Raw genomic sequence first — 19003 nt, 5'->3', positions numbered from 1 at the left:
TCATGAGTATTGCTGAGTCGTATTCCATTGTACAGATATGCCAACATCGGTTTATTTATTGACATGGTGAATGACGCTTGAATTGTTTCAGGGTTTTTCTACTATTATGTTTAAGGGTTCTGTGGACATTTATCAACAAGGTCTTTTTGTTTTTCCCTCAAGTGGTATTTATTTATTTTCCTTCAAAAGTTATGAAGTGAAATTGAAAAAAAGTGCAAAAAATAGTACTTTTTGACAGCTCTCTAACTTTTCGTTGCTGTTAATTTCATGAACTTTCTAAACAGTTATGGTAAAATATACCATAATTTAAAAGCTACCATCTTAGCGATTTTAAGAGTACAGTTCTGTGGCATTAAGTACATTCCATTGTTGTGCTACCATCACCACTGTCCAACCTCAGAACTCTTTTCACCTTGCAGAAATGAAACTCTGTACTTGTTAAAAAAAGAACTCCCCATTCCCCTCTCCCCTCGGCCCTTGACAATCACCATTCTATTTTCTTTCTTTTATTCTGAGGAAAATTACCCCTGAGCTAACATCTGCCACCAAGCCTCCTTTTTTTTTTTTTTTTTTTTTGCTGAGGAAGACTGGCCCTGAGCGAACATCCGTGCCCATCTTCTTCTACTTTATATGTGGGATGCCTACCACAGCATGGCTTGACAAGCAGTGCCATGTCTGCACCTGGGATTCAAACTGGCAAACCCCGGGCCACCAAAGTGGAATGTGTGCACTTAACCGCTGAGCCACCAGGCTGGCCCCCACCATTCTATTTTCTGTCTCTATGTATGAATTTGACCCTCCTGGGTACATCGCCTAAGTGGAACCATACAGTATTTCTCCTTCTGTCCCCAGCTTATTTCACCTATCATAATGTCTTCAGTGTTCATCCATCTTGTAGCATATGTCAGAATTCCCTTCCTTTTTAAGACTGAATAATATTCTATTGTATGTATTTTCCACATTTTCTTTATCCATTCATCCACCAAGGGACACCTGGTTTGTTTTCACCCTTTAGCTTTTGTGAATAATGGCACTCTGAACATGAGTGTACAAATCCCTGTCCAGGTTCCTGCTTTCGGTTCTTTTGAGTATGTATCCAGAAAGGGAATTCCTAAATTCTCATTCTCTCTTGAACCCTCACCATTGAGTATTAGGTCTCCACTACTGTCCAGCAACAGTTCCTATCAAGGTCTCTAGTGACTCCCACTAGAGTACGTAGTGTAAGAGACATAGAGTAAGTATGGTGGCCAATTCTCCATTCTTATCTTAATCTATCCATAATGTTTGATACAGTATCTCTCCCCTCTGCGATGACTCTTCCCTTGACTTCCTCTGGCACACCATTCCCTCTTGGTTTCATTTTCCTTTGCTAGCTGTCTCTTCTCAGTCTTTTTTTTAATTGATTTTCTGTTTTCTTGACCCCTTAACATTGGAGTGCCACAGGCTCGGGCCTTAGGCTTCTTCTCTAGTCTATCCGTGCTTACTCTTTAGGTAATTTCATCCACTTTTTGGTTTTAAAGACCATCTCTACATTGATGGTTCCCAAATTTGCATCTCTAACTCATACCTCTCCCCTGAACTTTCGACTCAAACTACTTCATCCTTACCTCTACTTGGGTGTCTAACAGAAATCAAAATTGAACCCTTAATATCTCTCCAGCAAATTTTCTCCTCCCACAGTCTCCTTATCGTATCAATAAAAGTCAACTCAAATGTTACCTACCCTGATAGTCCTTTATAAAATAACAATAGCTGAATTGCACTCTGTAGTTTGGTGAAGCTGCTAAATTCATCTGCATAGCATTTATCATCCTTTGTTATATATTTGACTCTTTTCCACCCACCGACAATATAAACTTCATGAGAGTAAGGATTTAGTTTTGTTCACTGCTGTGTGCCCACCACCTAGAATTATGCCTGCAATTTAGTAGCCACTCAAAAATATTTGTCGAATGAATCATTTCTTTAAAACTTTTCTGTAATATAGACATTAGATATATCTTCCTTTCACTTAGTATTGAAGGTACTCCAATATCATTTGCAATTTAAAATATTACACACATGTAGGAAGCAGTTTTCCCCCAAAGAATTGAATGATTATAACTAATATTTGTAGATTACTATAACTAAAATTTGTTATAGTTTCAGAGAATTTGGCCATAATCACTTTTGACTTAAAACTGTGTTACTAGCCTTATTTCATGGCAGTTTTAACTGGGCTCAAAGGGGTAGAATGCTGTCAATTTAATAAAGAGCTAATAACAATATTAAATGTAAAACCCTGGTTCTTGGTATAATGTTCTATTACATCATACTATTTTCTTATATGATTTGATTTAGTGGTGGACAATAATTTAAGGACTCAAATTGTATTTATTCAGAAATGTTTAAAAAATATAGAGAAATGCTAATATTCATGGAGTTGGAAGTATGAAAACTAAAAGGTGCTTACTGGCTGAATTGAGTTGTTGGGGTCCACTGTGGATGATCATGTAGGATCTATGAGTCAGTATTTCTTGTGAATCCTAGCCTATGTTGAGCACTGTTTAAAGGCCGTGGAATTTGAACATTATGGTATATGGAGATAAGATCTGACCGAGAAATAAAGGATCTGTTTTTTCAGAGAGAAGGAAAAGCAAGAAAAGAACATCCCAGACCAGACAAATGTCATGTGCCTTGGCTGGAAAGCAGATGAGAGTGACGATGTGTGCAGGAATTATAAAACTGATTTACCTGAAAACTATCATATATAGAAGCCAAGATTTAGGCCCTACACGTTCTTAAAGAATTTTGCTAAGTTTTAAGAAAGGATGTTCTTTGAATTGAAATGGAAATAATGTCTCATGATACTTGTTAAAGCACAACAATAAGTTATTTAAAAGTCCAGGCGCGGCAGATCTAATGAAGTAGACAGTGGTAGTGTTAAACTCTGAGCTTTCTTGTGCTCTTAGCTTCCCTCATCCTCAATGGTAATGCTGACTCGATAATTAGAGTCAACCTTTCTATATCTTATGATGGGGAAAACTGTGTATGGGGAGTAGGGGTTAAGAGCTTGTGTTTGAGGGATTTGAATCTCAACTTTCCTTGTTATTAGCTATGTGACCTTTAGCAAATGACTTAATTCCTTTGTATTTCTATTTTCTCATTTGTAAAATGAGATAATACAAATAACAGTAGTCTATACCTCAAAGTTATTGAGGAGAATGGTTAGTGTGTGTGAAGTATTTAACATTGTGCCCGGCACATTAAGAGGAGACAAAAAATTATATGTATTGTATTGTTGGCACATTTTCTTATGTCCTAATGCACTCACATGTATTGATGGTAAAAATAAAACCCCAAACTTCCAAATTTCTTATTTTTAAAAAAGAAATTCCAGTAGCTTTAGGCTAGTCCTACATGGTAAAAGTGAAATGGATAGTTTAAAATTATATATTAATTTGGCAAATGTGGAAATTTAATTAAACTCAGGTGGATTCTGAAAGCTTAGTGTAACTGATCTAGCCTTGATCAAATTAAAAATGTATTTGCTAAAACTGCGCTTGGGTATTCCACCATCAAAGAAGCACGTGTGGTGGAATGGAGTCCTTATCTAGTAGTTTTTAGTATGTTCCTGCCAGTTTTACAAACTGCCTAAAAAGATTTTCCAGTTGGTGGTTATTTCAACCCCATTTAAATCCATATATGCTTGTCTAACAAAATATATAAGCTTATTCTGCATCTCCACCTTTGATCTTCCAGTCAACAACATGCATTTGGCTATTTTCATTAAAAGTCTGTTGTTAACAAATACTTGGCTTAGAATTCTACGCTGAAACAGTTTTTTTTTTTTTTTTTTTTTTTACTTTTTCCTTTTTCTCCCCAAAGCCCCCCCCCGGTACATAGTTGTATATTCTTCGTTGTGGGTCCTTCTAGTTGTGGTATGTGGGACGCCGCCTCAGCATGGTCCGATGAGCAGTGTCATGTCCACGCCCAGGATTCGAACCAACGAAACACTGGGCCGCCTGCAGTGGAGCGCGCGAACTTAACCACTCGGCCACAGGGCCAGCCCCTGAAACTGGTTTTTAGCCCTCTATATTACATTGTAAAAACAATGCCAAATATTTATGAGAAATTCATTAAAATGTTAGCAGATATGTAAAATAAAAATTGAGCAGAATACATTTTGAAATCTACAGCAATACAATAATACTACGATATATGTATGTGACATTATAGCTTTTTAATTGATTTTGCACTTGAAAAATTATGGATTTAGATGATGTTATCACCATCATTTCTCTAAGAGACTACAGCTCTTGAAACAAGAGTTGGTAGGTAGGACTAGTTCCCATAGTAGGGATGGTGTTTATTTTTTTTCTGCTTAAGTAAAAAATCCGGTGCCTTTTAGCTAATCATATTTGAAAAAACACATTCATATTTTGACAAATACCAGACCATGTAGTCATCTGAAATGTTGGATTTTTAAATTGCAGATTTTATCAAGGTTTTTCAATAAATGATCACGACTGCAATTAATGGTCAATGATTGATTTAATGATTTGTAATGTGGGTCATGGGTAAGAGCTTGAGCTTTCAGCCAGACTGTGGGGATGCAATCCTGGCTCTATTACCTGTCCAACTGGACAAATTTCCAATCATCATGTTCTTTTGTTACCTCATCTTCGCGATGGAGATGCTGTTGCAAGGATTAAATAAGATGGAACACGTAAAGCCCTTAGAACAGTGAGAGTAAGTGCTCACTACAAGTTGTGAATGTTGTTATTATTTGATTCTAGCCTTCCTTTTTAGTTTCATTTTAGTTATATAAAATTTCGCACTCTTTTAACCTTTTTTTAGTGTTGTACTAATCATTTTATATTTAATAAACCTGGCTAAATTATTGTCATCATGGGGGCTTGTAACAATTTTTAAAAAATTATTGGGCTTCAAAGTCTCCTATTGAGTTTTGAATAAGAGTTTAGTTTCCTTTTCTACATCCTATGCATCCTAGTGTCTTGTTACTCAATGTGTGGTCTGCACACCAGCAGCTGCATGGGCGTCACCTGGGACCTTGTTAGAATGCAGGATCTCAGGTGGCAGTCCAGACTTCCTGAACCAGAGTCTGCACTGTAACAAAGTTCCAGGTGATTCATATGCACAGTGCAGTTTGAGAAGCATCACTGTATTGCACATTTCAGTCACCATTGACCAGTACAAGCAGAAGAGCTTGGTCGACCCTTCGCCAGTCTGTGGCAACTGCTTTATGCTTATTATTCCCTGACATGAGGAGAGAGGAAGGAGGGGGAGAATGGTCGTGGGCTCCCCTAAGGGAAGAGGAAATGGAAGAGGTGTCAAGGGAAAGTGAGCTCCTTGACTCAGACTTTCTGACAGCATCTCTCCAAGCCCTCACACTTTCTTATTTATGCTACTGGTCGTTCTCAATCTAGGCCAAACTCAAGAAAATGAGGGATCTTAGCCGTTTCCACTACTATTGTCATATTGTAAAGAGTGCTGAAGTGACTGTACGACTGCACGATAGTAATTTCAGTTACAGTGAAAATTCCATTTTCTCTTTGCTTTCAGTGTTGCTTGGTACCATCATAGATAAAGGTATATCACATTATTCAATTTGTCCCTAAATTTTAAAAAATTTACTTTTTAACACCATAGAGGATTTGGAAGATAAATATAAACTTGCCCATAATCATTTCGCCAGTCATAAACATTGCTGACATTTTGATGCATTTCCGTCATGATGTTGTTTTTTTTTTTTTTTTTTTTTTTACTTTCTTTTCTTAGGAATCTTCTAAGAACAATTTTAAAACCATATTTTTAAGAATCATCATTGAAGAAGTCCCATTCAAGGAATTGTATAGGTACTTTTAGAGGCAAATAGTATACGTATAATTTTTATAGTTGTACCATGTAAATCCATAAAGAATGGTAAAAGAATTCGTAAAAATATGGTTGTGACCCAGAGATAATGCTGTTGAGTTTTTACTAGGTCAAGAAGTTTGACCTGAGGCTGCTGATTCTTATATGACTTATTCAGAAATTATACACACATACATACGTCTAACACATATATCTGAAACCTACATTGTTGCTATTATATGTATTTTGATACAAGAGTAATTAGTTTACAAGTTTTTCTCAGTTAAATCTTAACTGGGACAAGTTTCCTCGGGCTTCTCAATTCTGATGACATCTAGGTATGTAATTAAAGAAATAAAGATGAGAACAATGACATATTTACACAAATATGTTCTCAAAGCCATATTCTAAGATTGTATGATTTTTATTATCTTTTATTATCTTTCAAGGTATGCCTTGAATGTGGGGAAGATTATTGTTCAGGATGCTTCGCTAAAATTCACCAGAAGGGGGCACTGAAGCTCCACAGAACAACTCTTTTGCAGGTAATGTCTTCAAAACGCTTTACTTGCAGTGTATTTATAAAATGTTTCAACACAAAGACATTTAAAACATATTTAATTATCTAGAATTTAGGATGATTTATGTTAATTTCTAAAATTATATTATGTATAGACAGTCTTTACATATATCTTAAAATTATTTTACTGAACACTAATTTGGATTCTATTTTGCTATTTAAACTGTTTTAATATAGTTCCTGAAACACTTAGCTTGATTAGAATTTTTAGATTATGCATCCTGTCTGTGAACTTTACATTTAAAAATTAGACAACAGTTTTTTCTATTGTTTTTTCAAATAAACACATGGCTTATTTTTATTTCTATCAAGTTTATAAATAGAAATCTCTTACATTTTCTTTTCATGTTTATTTTAAAAAATTTGTCTTTTATTTGTCTTCTCCTGTTATTATTCAAATAAGCTTATCTCTCAGCTTTCTACTTTTCCTCCTACGTATCAGAAGATTTTATTTATCCTCATATAGTCATTGTTTTTCAAAATACCTAAACTCAAACTTGTCAGATGGCTTTGTTGTTCTAACGCTTAAGCAATAAATATGGCTAAATATGCATAAGACATTATACCAATAACATTTAATAATGCATTGATTTATCATAGATTTCATTCATTTTACAGTAATTTATTCAACAAATATTTATTGAATACTTTTCAGAAAGCCAGGTCTGTGCTAGGCAGTGACCTTACACAGATGAATGTCACTAAAGTCCTGCTTTTAAGGACCTGAAGGTAAAAGTGAGAACCAAGGACCTGGTGTGATGGGTTAAAGACTTTAATATTATCTTGTAGGTAAAGAGAGGGAGAAGATCAGACCTGTATGTACAAAGATCACTGGTAGCTTTTAATCTTAACATGTTGCTTCAAGATAAATATTGGTAGCTCTCAAGGATGCTGGTGACCAAAGTCATGATAACCACAAAACATAAAATAGACCTTCCTCATGTCAGTGTTTACCACTCAGTTACTTTCCACTGGCTACTTAATGTTTGGAGGGTCCGGGCAGAAATGATGGAGAGAAAACAAAAAACCACCACCTCTTACACCTCTCCCTCAGGATTGCACAATGGGACAGTCGTAGAAATGAAAATGAATTTATAAAAAAGTGAGTGTGATTGTTAATATAGGAATAATATAAAATTTAAATAAAAGCAGTCCATTTTAAGGGTAAAATGTGTAATTACCCCACTGTGAGTTCATATTAGGAATTTTCCATTCCATGATTTATTCAGCACATTTTCTGATTATCACTGAATTTAGGCGCTGTGCTGGTTGGTGTGAGATACAAAGGAGAATGAGACGTGGCTCCTTCCCTCACCTCAGTATTTGACCTTCCAGATTTATCCAAGTCTGATTCTCTTCTCTCTCGCCTTCCCTTTGTTTGTTACTCTTTTTATATAATGTCATTTCATCTACCCACATTGCTAAGTAAGGATATACTTTGAAGGATATCATTTTTTCTAGATAATTCAAGGAAATTTGTCTACTTATTCACTCAGCAAAAAATTTAAAAGTTTTTTTAAAGGAAACTATTTCAAAATGTATGACATACGCCCTCCCATCTTTGTAGAGTACGGTGAACATGGTCTCACTGTGTACTGATGACTCCTGCCCATTATTTTGACTCTTAGCTATTATAACAGTAAGACAAATGTCTCAACCAGCTAATGTACTATGCTTAGCTACACGTTCCTCCTAAGAGATTTGCTCTTCTGCTTGGTATTTCATTTTTCTCCTATACCATGGCTTTACCTATTCTCTGTCATCACTTCTTGACTTTAATCAATTGTCCCTTTGGCCATCTGCCATTTTTGTCCTATTTCTGTCCTCTGTTTAACCCTTTAATTTTTTCCCCTTTGCTTTTGTTCTCCTTATTTTCTTCATTCTCCCTCCTCTCACCCTGTGCCCTAAAGTTCTGGTTGCTGCTGTGTCTTGGTCTGGTGACCGTTTGCCGGCTCTGTGTGGATCTCTCTTTCCGTTTCGCCATTATCACCCAGTCATTCAGTGTTTTCACAAGTATTTTGTAGCTGTTACAGTCATGAAACATTTTTGTTGACTGTTGAGCTCATACCTAATCTGAGAAGTTAGGGTAGACATTTGGTATTTGAATATTAAGCATTACTACATGAAAAGCTAGCATTCTAGGCTAATGGTTGCCATACTTTATATTCTTTAACCTATGCTGGCATTTCTGGTTATTATAAAGTATAGCCAAATTTGATGTTTGTAAACCATTTCAGCCTCATCTTATTGCCCATGTGTTCTTGCAAATTTCGCAGTCAAGAGGTACCATTTATTATTAGCATATCTTGTTTTACTTAAGAGAGAAATCCCTGAAAAATTGAAGGCAAACTACTACCATTTCCATATTGACTAAGAGTATAATTTCAGAGGACCTTTCTTTTGATTTATGAATGATTTATACTTGGCAATGATTCTAACACAAGTCTTTTTGCCTTCTCCAACCTCTGTTAAGCAGTTAATTATGTGCAAAAGAAAGTGTAAATGCATGAGGGGAGTTACTAAGAATGGAAATTCTACTACATTTAGAATAATTTTCGACACTGAGAGTTGCAACAAAAGTTTTTTTCAACGGAGGAGCCTCACATTGATGAAAAATAACGTCTTAATATACTGGACATTCCTATTTCCTTTTAACAACATATGATCAAGCAGAAAAGATGAGGTTAATCAGAGAGAATAAACAATGGGAGGGGGGAAACAAGCAAAAGGTATTCTATTGTGAAGTCTGACACGCACAAAGGGAGGCCGGATTAAGTAAATCATTAACAGATTTTGATAAATATATTTTCTTAATTGGAAGGAGATTTTCTTAACTGGAAAGGAGAGACCTTGGGAAGGGGGGAGGTTAGTAAAGAAAGAAGAGATAATTGAGGTAGGATTTCCCTGTTTTCTGGTATGAGGCATTTATCTGCAGCCTCTTTACTTTCTTATCTCCAGAGAAAGATGTGCCTATATAAATATGGATGCCAGTGGGAATATATATTTACTTGAACATACCTACAGGAAAATAATTGCCAGGCAGAACTCAGTTATCATCAGAATACGATTCATGCTTACTGACTTTATGGTAGACTTTTTCTTTTAGTTGACAATGACCAATATCAGCTTTGAGGCTCACACTATCATCATTCTGTTACTGGTCAGAATAAGACAGTATTTTTAGGTCATAGCTAGCCATTTTTGATAATATCATGGTTACTCACTTGGGTGATCTTAATGTGCTCCATTTTAAATGTTGTGCATACACATATGGTAGATCCTGTGCCACCCAGATCCTCCTCTTTAGGACAGAGACACTCACTGCCTCAGCTACCTGGAGTGTCACCTGCAGATGGATCATAGTTGAGTCTCTCCCCAGGAATTGCGTTTGCTCAAAGGGACCTGTCACTTCCTAGATTATACTCCATCCCTGGAGGCAGCCCACTTTCTGGTCCAATTTCTGGCCTATGTGAGAGTACAAATTCCTAGCAGATCCCTTGCCTCATTTGGGGATGACTCTGATGGCCATCACAACTTCTCCCTTGGGACTGACAATTGCATTGAATCCAGCTTTCCTCTTTGCCCAATTCTCCTGCTTTCACTTGCCCACAGGGGTTCTTCTCAGGACACTCCCCAGTAAAAGTCATGCAGGCAAATTCAGAATTTGTTTCCTGAGGAACCTGACCCATGACAATATGTAATTCAGAGTGAAATTACAGACAATTGTTGGCCTAATTTTAGAGTCTGCTGCTATTTTTGAAGGGCAGTGTAGAACACCTCTTTCTTCATTTTCCAAATTCTGAATCAAGTGAGAAATAGATATTAGAGTCAAAAAGTAGAAATCAAAATGTCAGTTTTATTATTGATAAATCAGAATTGGTGGTTGTGGCATGGGTGTTCAGACAAATTCAGCTTCCTGATTCTTTCTTGAGTTGAACTTTATTTGCTGTTCCCCCGGTCTCACAACCCCAAAAAAGTATAGACATTTCCCTTTGTCAGGGCAAGGCTGACCCAGTAAAATTCCTTAATGGATGTCTAGGCCGGAATCCATCCTTCTCTGGGCCGGCAGCTCTTAGAGTACCCAGAAGGGGAGGAGGTGCACATTCTCACTTTCTTCTCCCAAAGTCTCACCAATAAGATGGAAATACAAGGATGGGGAGTAAATGTTCCCTCAAAAAGGAATTATCACAATTCACATGATTTTAGAGTCCAGGTGATGTAAATATTCTTAAAAAAAAGTATAAATTTGCTACTTATTAGTATTAGTTAATATTGCAGTTAAGGAAATAAAATATTTAAAATATTTATAGACAACTGAGTGTTGGCATGTTTTTCTCCTATTTCTTTAAGGGGAATACTGTTAATTTCCTGTGTTACAAGTCTGTGTTCATTGCCCTTCAATATGATTGTCATTTTGCACTTCTTCTGTCAAGGGGTTTTTAAAACCTTATTGTTATTGACTATTCTCTCTCTTATATTTTCTGATAAGTTTCAAATCCTGTGAGGAGAGGGGCTGTTTCTATCGTGTTCATTATTGCAGTTTCAGTACTTGACGTTGTGCCTGGCACATACAAATCAATTTTTGAATGAATGAAAATGTGAATGAATCCCTAATGATATGATCAAGCTGCTGAAATAATTTAAAACTATTTTAAGTAGCAAAGTTAATTTTTTTCTGAATTTTAAAACCAGAGATTGGGTAATAAGAAGAGCTTATGGTATGCTAATGTGTTATGTTGGTGAAATGTTAACAAAAGCTTTTCCTCTTCTGTATGAGAATTCAAACTTTAGTTAACTTTCTAGTTCTTTCCCTGGGAAACAGATAAAGGTAGGGATGTCAATTGTGTTCCTAGACAGCATACTTATGGAAGCATGACTCCTGATTGGCAATTGCATCTAAACAAGAGAACCGTATATCCTTGGAGAAAGCCAGAGCTCCCTGAGTGTGGTAAGCTTTGTAGCTGGCACGTCTGCTGTGGGGCTCTGGAAGCCATGCAGGTGGGGACTGACTCTGGTGGAAAATAGGGCTTCTAAGCCAGGTATGTGCCTCATCTGTGTGAGCTGTTCTTCTGTGTGAACTGCTGCAAGACTCCCACCCAAGAAGAACAGTTCATGCTGTGCTGTTGACAAACTGTTGTTCCAATTCTTCTTCTGAGTAGACCAGTGCCAAGAGCGGTTTGATGACGGCCTCGAGAGTCTGCAAGTTTAGTTAGCCCAGACAGACTCTGGTGGGCATTCCAGTAAAATGTCTGATTAACCAGAATTTCAAAAAATAGAATAGTGGGATACCCAAAAGATAAATGAAGAACACTTGTACAGACATCATTGACAAGAGTTTTTAAAAAACAGATTTTTTGAGATATAATTCACATGCCATACAATTTATCCATTTAAAGTGTACAAGTCAATGAATTTTAGAATATCCACAGATATGTGTAACTGTCAGTACAATTCATTGTAGAACATTTCCATCACTTCAAAAAGAAACACCAGACCCTTTTGCTACGACATCCATCCCTCTATACCCTCCTCCGCCAATCCCCTGGCAACCACTGATCTGCTTTCCATCCTTATAGATTAGCCTATTCTAGACACTTAATATAAATTGAATCATATAACATGTGGTCTTTTATGTCTGGCTTTTACTTAGTATAATATTTTCAAGGTTCATCCATGTTGTGGCACATATTAGTACTTCAGTTATTTTTATGGCTGAAGAACATTCCATTGTATGGATATACCACATTTTTTATCCATTCATCATTTGATGGACATTTGGTTGTTTCTACCTTTTGACTATTTATAAACAATGCTGCTATGAACATTTTTGAACAGGTTTTTTGTGAACATATGTTTTTATGTCTCTTAGATATATCTCTAATAGTGGAATTGCTGGGTCATGTGATAATGCTCTCTTTAATTGTCTGAGGAACTGCCAGATTGTTTTCCAAAGTGGCTACTCCATTTTATACTGCCATCAGCAGAGTATGAGAATTCTGATATTTCTGTGTCCTGCCCAACTTTTCTAGCATTCTAGTGGGCATGTGTTATCTCATTGTGGTTTTGATTTGCATTTCCCTGATTACTCATGATATTGAACATCTTTTCATGTACTTATTGGCCATTTGTATGTCTTCCTTGGAGAAATATTGACAAGAATTTTTGAGAAGACCTAGATACGGGACAGTTTAATAGCCTGTACTTCAGTGAAACCACATCTGTGAGGATGACTTTTTAGATGCCAGTACCAAAAAATGCTAGGGCAATGGAAAAGATGACGTTTGAAAGGGGTACGGAAAAGGGAGAGTAGGGCTTTTGTTACCATCAGTGAAGAGTTGGAGAACATAAGTGTTTTGGGGAGTATATTATACAGGCAAGAGACAGATAAATGGACACAGTGGAGAGGGTAGATGCAGTGCAAGGGTTTATTGCAGAGATGGCCCGAATCCCTCTCAAAGGGAAAGGAGGGTGTTTCTGTAATATATTTATGTTAAAGGGATCTTTAAGATAAAACTCATTTATGCAAGTTTGGAAACTTGCAGGATTGTTGTGAGGATCAGATTAAATGACAACAGATATAAAAGTATTCTGCTCATTATAGGTGCTCCATTCATTAGGTTTTACTAGTCAGGATATAGCATTTGTAGAAATTCAACACAATTCCTACACATCTAAATTTAGAACCTAGAAAACAAAATATACTAATGATAACAAGTCTAAAGAATTGATGAAATTGTTACTTTAGTTTTAGGGCTGTTTTCAGAAGTATTATAGTAATATACACTTTGGAAGGCTTTTGTGACAAAAACAGTAAATTTTTAGGGAAATACAGACTTCCTCTTTGTCCAGATGGGGAATGATAGAGTCTCAGTATTGGAAGGGACCATAAAGATCTCAGTTTAGCCACTTGTCTCAACCTTTGATCAATCACATTGATGCTGGATGTTTGAAGAGCCTTTATCATTTGCAGGGACTACTTCTGTTACCTTACAGTTTTTCATGGAGTCTGACAAATTTTATGGTAGTTTATTATATTTCGTGTTCATTGGTCTTCATGGGATAAAAATCATCCAATTGTGTGGACAGCCCGGTGGTGTAGTGGTTAAGTTCATGCGCTCTGCTTTGGGGGCCCGGAGTTCAGGTGTTCGGATCCCAGCAGGGACCTAGCACCTCTTGTCAAGCCACTCTGTGGTGGCATCCCACATAAAGCGGAGGAAGACTGGAGTAGATGTTAGCTCAGCAACAATATTCCTCAAGCATAAAGAGGTATATTGGCTGCAGATGTTAGTTCAAGGCCAATCTTCCTCACAAAGAGGAGAAAAAAAATCACGCAATTATGATGTAACAGCATTATTATATATAAATGCCAAATATGACAAATTACTGACTATTTGTTACTGAATTTTTTCTTCTATGCCTAAAAATCTGTTATTCAAAGCATTGCATATAAAATCATTTGTTCCTCGTGTAGCTCAAATATGAGTAATTGGTGAAAGCAGTGAACTCGTCTGGATTCATTATACATGTAATATTAGTTGGAAACAACAGTAAAGACTTGCTAAGATAATTAGTATAGTTCCTAGTTATATGGTGTCCAAACTGCAGATAGAAAGCGGATTCAGGTGTGAATTTCCCGCGTTATGTTCTTGTTGCTATTCTGGCTCACTTTTAAGATTGCTCTCTAAATAGAATTTTGTAACACCGTAATAAAATTTGAAAGGTGCAATTATTTAGACTGAGATGACTTTTTGTTGTTTTTCTTAAAACCAAGGATTTAAAAATTTTTGATAATGTTACCTTTTGAACCAGTACATTTATATTCTATATTGTCTTATTTTAAAATACTTTAACTGTATTAAGGGCATTTGATTTCATTACTTCATGTTACTTTATCTATTTATTTATTTATTTATTCCGAGGAAGATTAGCCCTGAGCTAACTACTGTCAATCCTCCTCAATTTGCTGAGGAAGACTGGCCCTGAGCTAACATCCATGCCCATCTTCCTCTACTTTATACGTGGGATGCCTACCACAGCATGGCTTGCCAAGTGGTGCCATGTCTGCACCCGGGATCCAAACCAGTGAACCCCGGGCCACCGAAGTGGAAAGTGTGCACTTAACCGCTGCGCCACTGGGCCGGCCCCTCGTGTTACTTTATGATAGTACTAAATATTGAGTCCAGATGAGTTTAATTCAAAATTTACTATCTACTGAATAGTAAACTGCATTTATAATCAGGGGCATGTGTCCAGCGCCTTGCTTATTTTTATTATCTCTTTATGTGTCAAGAGGGAATAATAATACATAAATATTTCATTAAAACCTGTGGTTTTCTTTAGACCTTTCAAGGAAAGATAAATCTAAGGGTCCTTTAAGTTCCACTTAAAGTTACACTTAAATGCTGCTGAGATAAGCAATAAACTTCAGCCATATGAATTTCACACTTCCAGGATTTGATTCCTATCTAGCTTGAATAAGTAGTTTTTTATACCAAATTCCGTATCTGTTTTTAGACCATGATGAGCAGAACACTCTGTTGTGAGTTCCCCTGTTGCATTTTCTTTTATGCTGTAAATATTTAGTTTTCTCCTGTTTCGTCATGTATCTATATGGGGACTTTTACTCAAACTGTATTTTTCTTTTCCAGTTGTCCATTATATGGAAATTCCTGACTTTTGCTTCTCTACCTTTCCAGCTGGACTGAAGTTAACTTTTTTCTCTCTTTCTTTTGATACTAAGAGTAGATGAAACCTTTGGCCAAATCATTTATGGATATCTTTTTCTTCAACTTGCATGAAAATTCAGAGTTAATTCTAGGGTAAAGCTCATTTTTAGAGAACAAATTTGTACTAAGATTATCTGTAAAGATGGATTCATCAGAAAAGCAAGATAACAATTTTCTCTAACAATAAAAGACGTATTTTAATAGTGTGGAAAAATTGGGGGGTAAAGCTCATCTTTTTCATTCTTGTTTAATGGATTAAGATGCCCAAATTATATATTTTTATAAGTAAATTTCCTTTCCTTTGCAAAGGTATTTTTACTAAGCAGAAATTTAATGGTTTATTGCATCTTGTCATAGATCCATGATAATCTGAGGAATTTTTATATCTGGTGTAGTTAGGGAGGATGGAACACTTCCTAACACATTCTATGAGGCCAACATCATGCTGATACCAAAGCCTGAGAAGGACACCATGAAAAAAGAGAACTACAGGACAATATCGCTGATGAACGTAGATGCAAAAATTCTAAACAAAATTTTGGCAACCAGAATTCAGCAATTCATCAAAAGGATCATACATCATGATCAAGTGGGATTCATACCAGGCACACAGGGATGGTTCAACATCTGCAAATCAATCAACGTGATACACCACATCAACAAACTGAGGAATAAAAACCACATGATCATCTCAATAGATGCAGAGAAAGCATTTGACAAGATTCAACAGCCATTTATGATAAAAACTCTGAACAAAACGGGCATTGAAGGGAACTACCTCAACATAATAATAACCAGTCAGACTAAATCTCTCTGAGTTGGGAGTTACGTAGAAAAGGAATAATAACTACCTAATTTTTTGGAATAGCTTGAAAAGGATAGGTATTAAGTCCTCTCTGAAAGTTTGGTAGAATTCCCCAGGAAAGCCTCTGGTCCTGGGGTTTTATTCTTTGGGATGTTTTTGATTGCTGTTTCAATCTCTTTCCTTGTGATTGGTCTGTTCAAATTGTCTGCTTCTTCTTGAGTGAGCTTTGGGAGATTGTAGGAGTCCAAGAATTTATCCATTTCCTCTAGGTTATCCATTTTGTTGGCATATAATTTTTCATAGTATTCTCTTATGATCCGTTGTATTTCTGCAGAGTCTGTTGTTATTTCTCCTCTTTCATTTCTGATTTTGTTTATTTGAGCTTTCTCACTTTTTTTCTTTGTAAGTCTGGCTAGGGGTTTGTCAATTTTATTTATCTTCTCAAAGAACCAGCTCTTCGTTTCATTGATCCTTTCTACTGCCTTTTTCGTTTCAATAGAATTTATTTCTGCTCTGATTTTTATTATTTCTCTCCTTCTGCTGACTTTGGGCTTTGTTTGTTCTTCTTTCTCTAATTCGGTTAGGTGTAGTTTAAGATTGCTTATTTTGAGATTTTTCTTGTTTGTTACGATGTGTCTGTATTGTGATGAATTTTCCTCTTAATACAGTTTTTGCTGTATCCCATATGAATTGGTATGGCATGTTATCATTTTCATTTGTCTCCAGGTATTTTTTGATTTCTTCTTTAATTTCTTCAATGATCCATTGCTTGTTCAGTAGTGTATTGTTTAGTCTCCACATCCTTGTGCCTTTCTCTGCTTTTTTCTTGTAATTAATTTCTAGCCTTATAGCATTATGATTGGAGAAGGTGCTTGTTATTATTTCAATTTTTTTTTTTTAAATTTGTAGAGTCTTGCCTTGTTTCCCAACATATGGTCTATCCTTGAGGATGTTCCATGTGCACTTGAGAGGAATGTGTATTCTGCTGTTTTTGGATGAAGTGTTCTATATACGTCTATTAAGTCCAATTGTTTTAGTTTTTCGTTTAGCTCCACTATTTCCTTGTTGATTTTCTGTCTGGATGATCTGTCCATTGATGGGAGTGGGGTGCTGAGGTCCCCTACTATTATTGTGTTGTTTTTAACATCTTCCTTTAGGTCTGTTAATAGTTGCTTTATGAACTTTGGTGCTCTTGTGTTGGGTGCATAGATATTTATAAGCATTATTTCTTCTTGATGAAGTGTCCCTTTGATCATTATATATTGTCCCTCTGTGTCTCTCTTTACCTGCCTTATTTTGAAATCCGTTTTGTCTGATGTAAGTACCACAACACCTGCTTTCTTTTTCTTGCTATTAGCTTGAAGTATTGTCTTCCACCCCTTCACTCTGAGCCTGTGTTTGTCCTTGGGGCTGAGGTGTGTTTCCTGGAGGCAACAAATTGTTGGATCTTGTTCTTTAATCCATTTTGCAACTCTCTGTCTTTTTATTGGAGAGTTCAATCCGTTTACATTGAGGGTGATTATTGATGCCTGTGGGCTTAATGCTGTCATTCTGTCACTCATTATCTGGTTTTCCTGTGTTACCTTTGTTTCTCGTCCTGTGTGTTTTAGCCTACCCATTGACTTCTGCAGTTTCTTATGCTGGGTTTCTTTGATTTTTCCTTATTTATGTTTTGTAGGTCTGTTCTGTCTTTTAGTTGAGTGGCTACCCTGAAGTTTTTATAATATAGTCTATTCTCTGGTGGTCTCTTACTTACTTGGCCTAGACTGATTTAGTCCCTTTGCTTTTCCCCTCCTAAATTATTATTTTCATCTCTTATTCCAACTAGTGTTATGAGTTTGTAGTTAGAGTGATAAGATAGTTTTTACTTTGCTGGTTTTTTTACCTTTATCCTAATGCTATAGTTGAATATTTGCTATTCTATTCTGGTTCTATCTGTCTCCCTACTCTGTGGTTTGTGACCTCTTTCTCCCTTTTTTTCTTTTTTCAGGTATGAGAGCCTTCTTGAGGATTTCTTGTAGTGGAGGACTTTTGGTTACAAATTCCCTTAACTTTTGTTTGTCTGGAAAAGATCTAATTTCTCCCTCATATCTGAAGGATATTTTTGCTGGATACAGTATTCTTGGCTGCAGATTTTTGTCTTTTAAAGTTTTGAATATGTCACTCCATTCTCTCCTGGCTTGTAAGGTTTCTGTAGAGAAATCTGCTGAAAGTCTGATAGGAGTTCCTTTATAGGTTATTTTCTTCTGTCTTGCTGCCCTGAGTATTCTTTCTTTGTCTTTCATTTTTGCCATTTTTACTACTATGTGCCTTGCAGTAGGTCTTTTCACATTGACAAATCTAGGAGATCTGAAAACTTCCTCCACACACATTTCTCCCTCAATCCCTAGATTTGGGAAGTTCTCTTCTATAATTTCATTAAGGACACTTTCTGCTCCATTTTCCTCTTCCACGTTCTCAGGAATTCCAATGATTCTTAAATTCATTCTCCTCATTTAATCTGATATTTCTCTGATATTTTCCTCATGCTTTTTAATCCTTAGTTCTCTTTCTTCCTCTGTCTGGAGCCATTCAGCCTGTCTATCTTCGATTATGCTCATTTGCTCCTCTATGGTGTCTACACAGGCATTCAGGGAATCCATATTCTGTTTTATCTGGTCTATTGTATTTTTCATCTCTAGTATTTCTGATTGATTCTTCTTTATAGTTTCAATCTCTTTTGCGAAGTAACTCCAGAACTTGTTGACTTGTTTCTTTATCTTTCCCTCTACCTCATTGAGTTTTTTGATGATAGCTACTCTGAACTCATTTTCACTTAGTTTACCTATTTCCAAGTCCTCAGGACTTAATTCTGTGCTTTTATTGTTCTCCTTCTGGTCTGGAGCTTTCATAAGTTTCTGGATGGTAGAGGAGTGTTTTTGGCGCATGATGGCAGCATTCGGTTGCAGTTACAGCCTGTCGCCACTAGATGGGAGTTGAGGGTTGCGCATTCTGAGCTCTCCGCCTTCAGGCAAGATGGTGGTGCCCAGCAGGGTT

General features: G+C 36.4%; 1 protein-coding gene across 14 annotated transcripts in view; it reads left to right on the top strand.

Moving 5' to 3' along the window:
• Positions 1-19003, top strand: part of ZBBX (zinc finger B-box domain containing) — a 140029-nt gene that overhangs the window by 50928 nt on the left and 70098 nt on the right. For all 14 annotated transcript variants that reach the window (XM_070242533.1, XM_023623253.2, XM_070242538.1 and 11 more), the window contains one exon: positions 6306-6401. In XM_070242533.1, the coding sequence (XP_070098634.1) occupies positions 6306-6401 (96 nt within the window). The remainder of the gene's footprint in view (positions 1-6305; positions 6402-19003) is intronic.

The sequence above is a fragment of the Equus caballus genome, chromosome 19, assembly GCF_041296265.1.
Source record: "Equus caballus isolate H_3958 breed thoroughbred chromosome 19, TB-T2T, whole genome shotgun sequence".
In the NCBI taxonomy this organism is placed as follows: Eukaryota; Metazoa; Chordata; class Mammalia; order Perissodactyla; family Equidae; genus Equus; species Equus caballus.
Note: the sequence above shows the minus strand (reverse complement) of the source record. Positions and strands in the feature narration are given on the sequence as shown.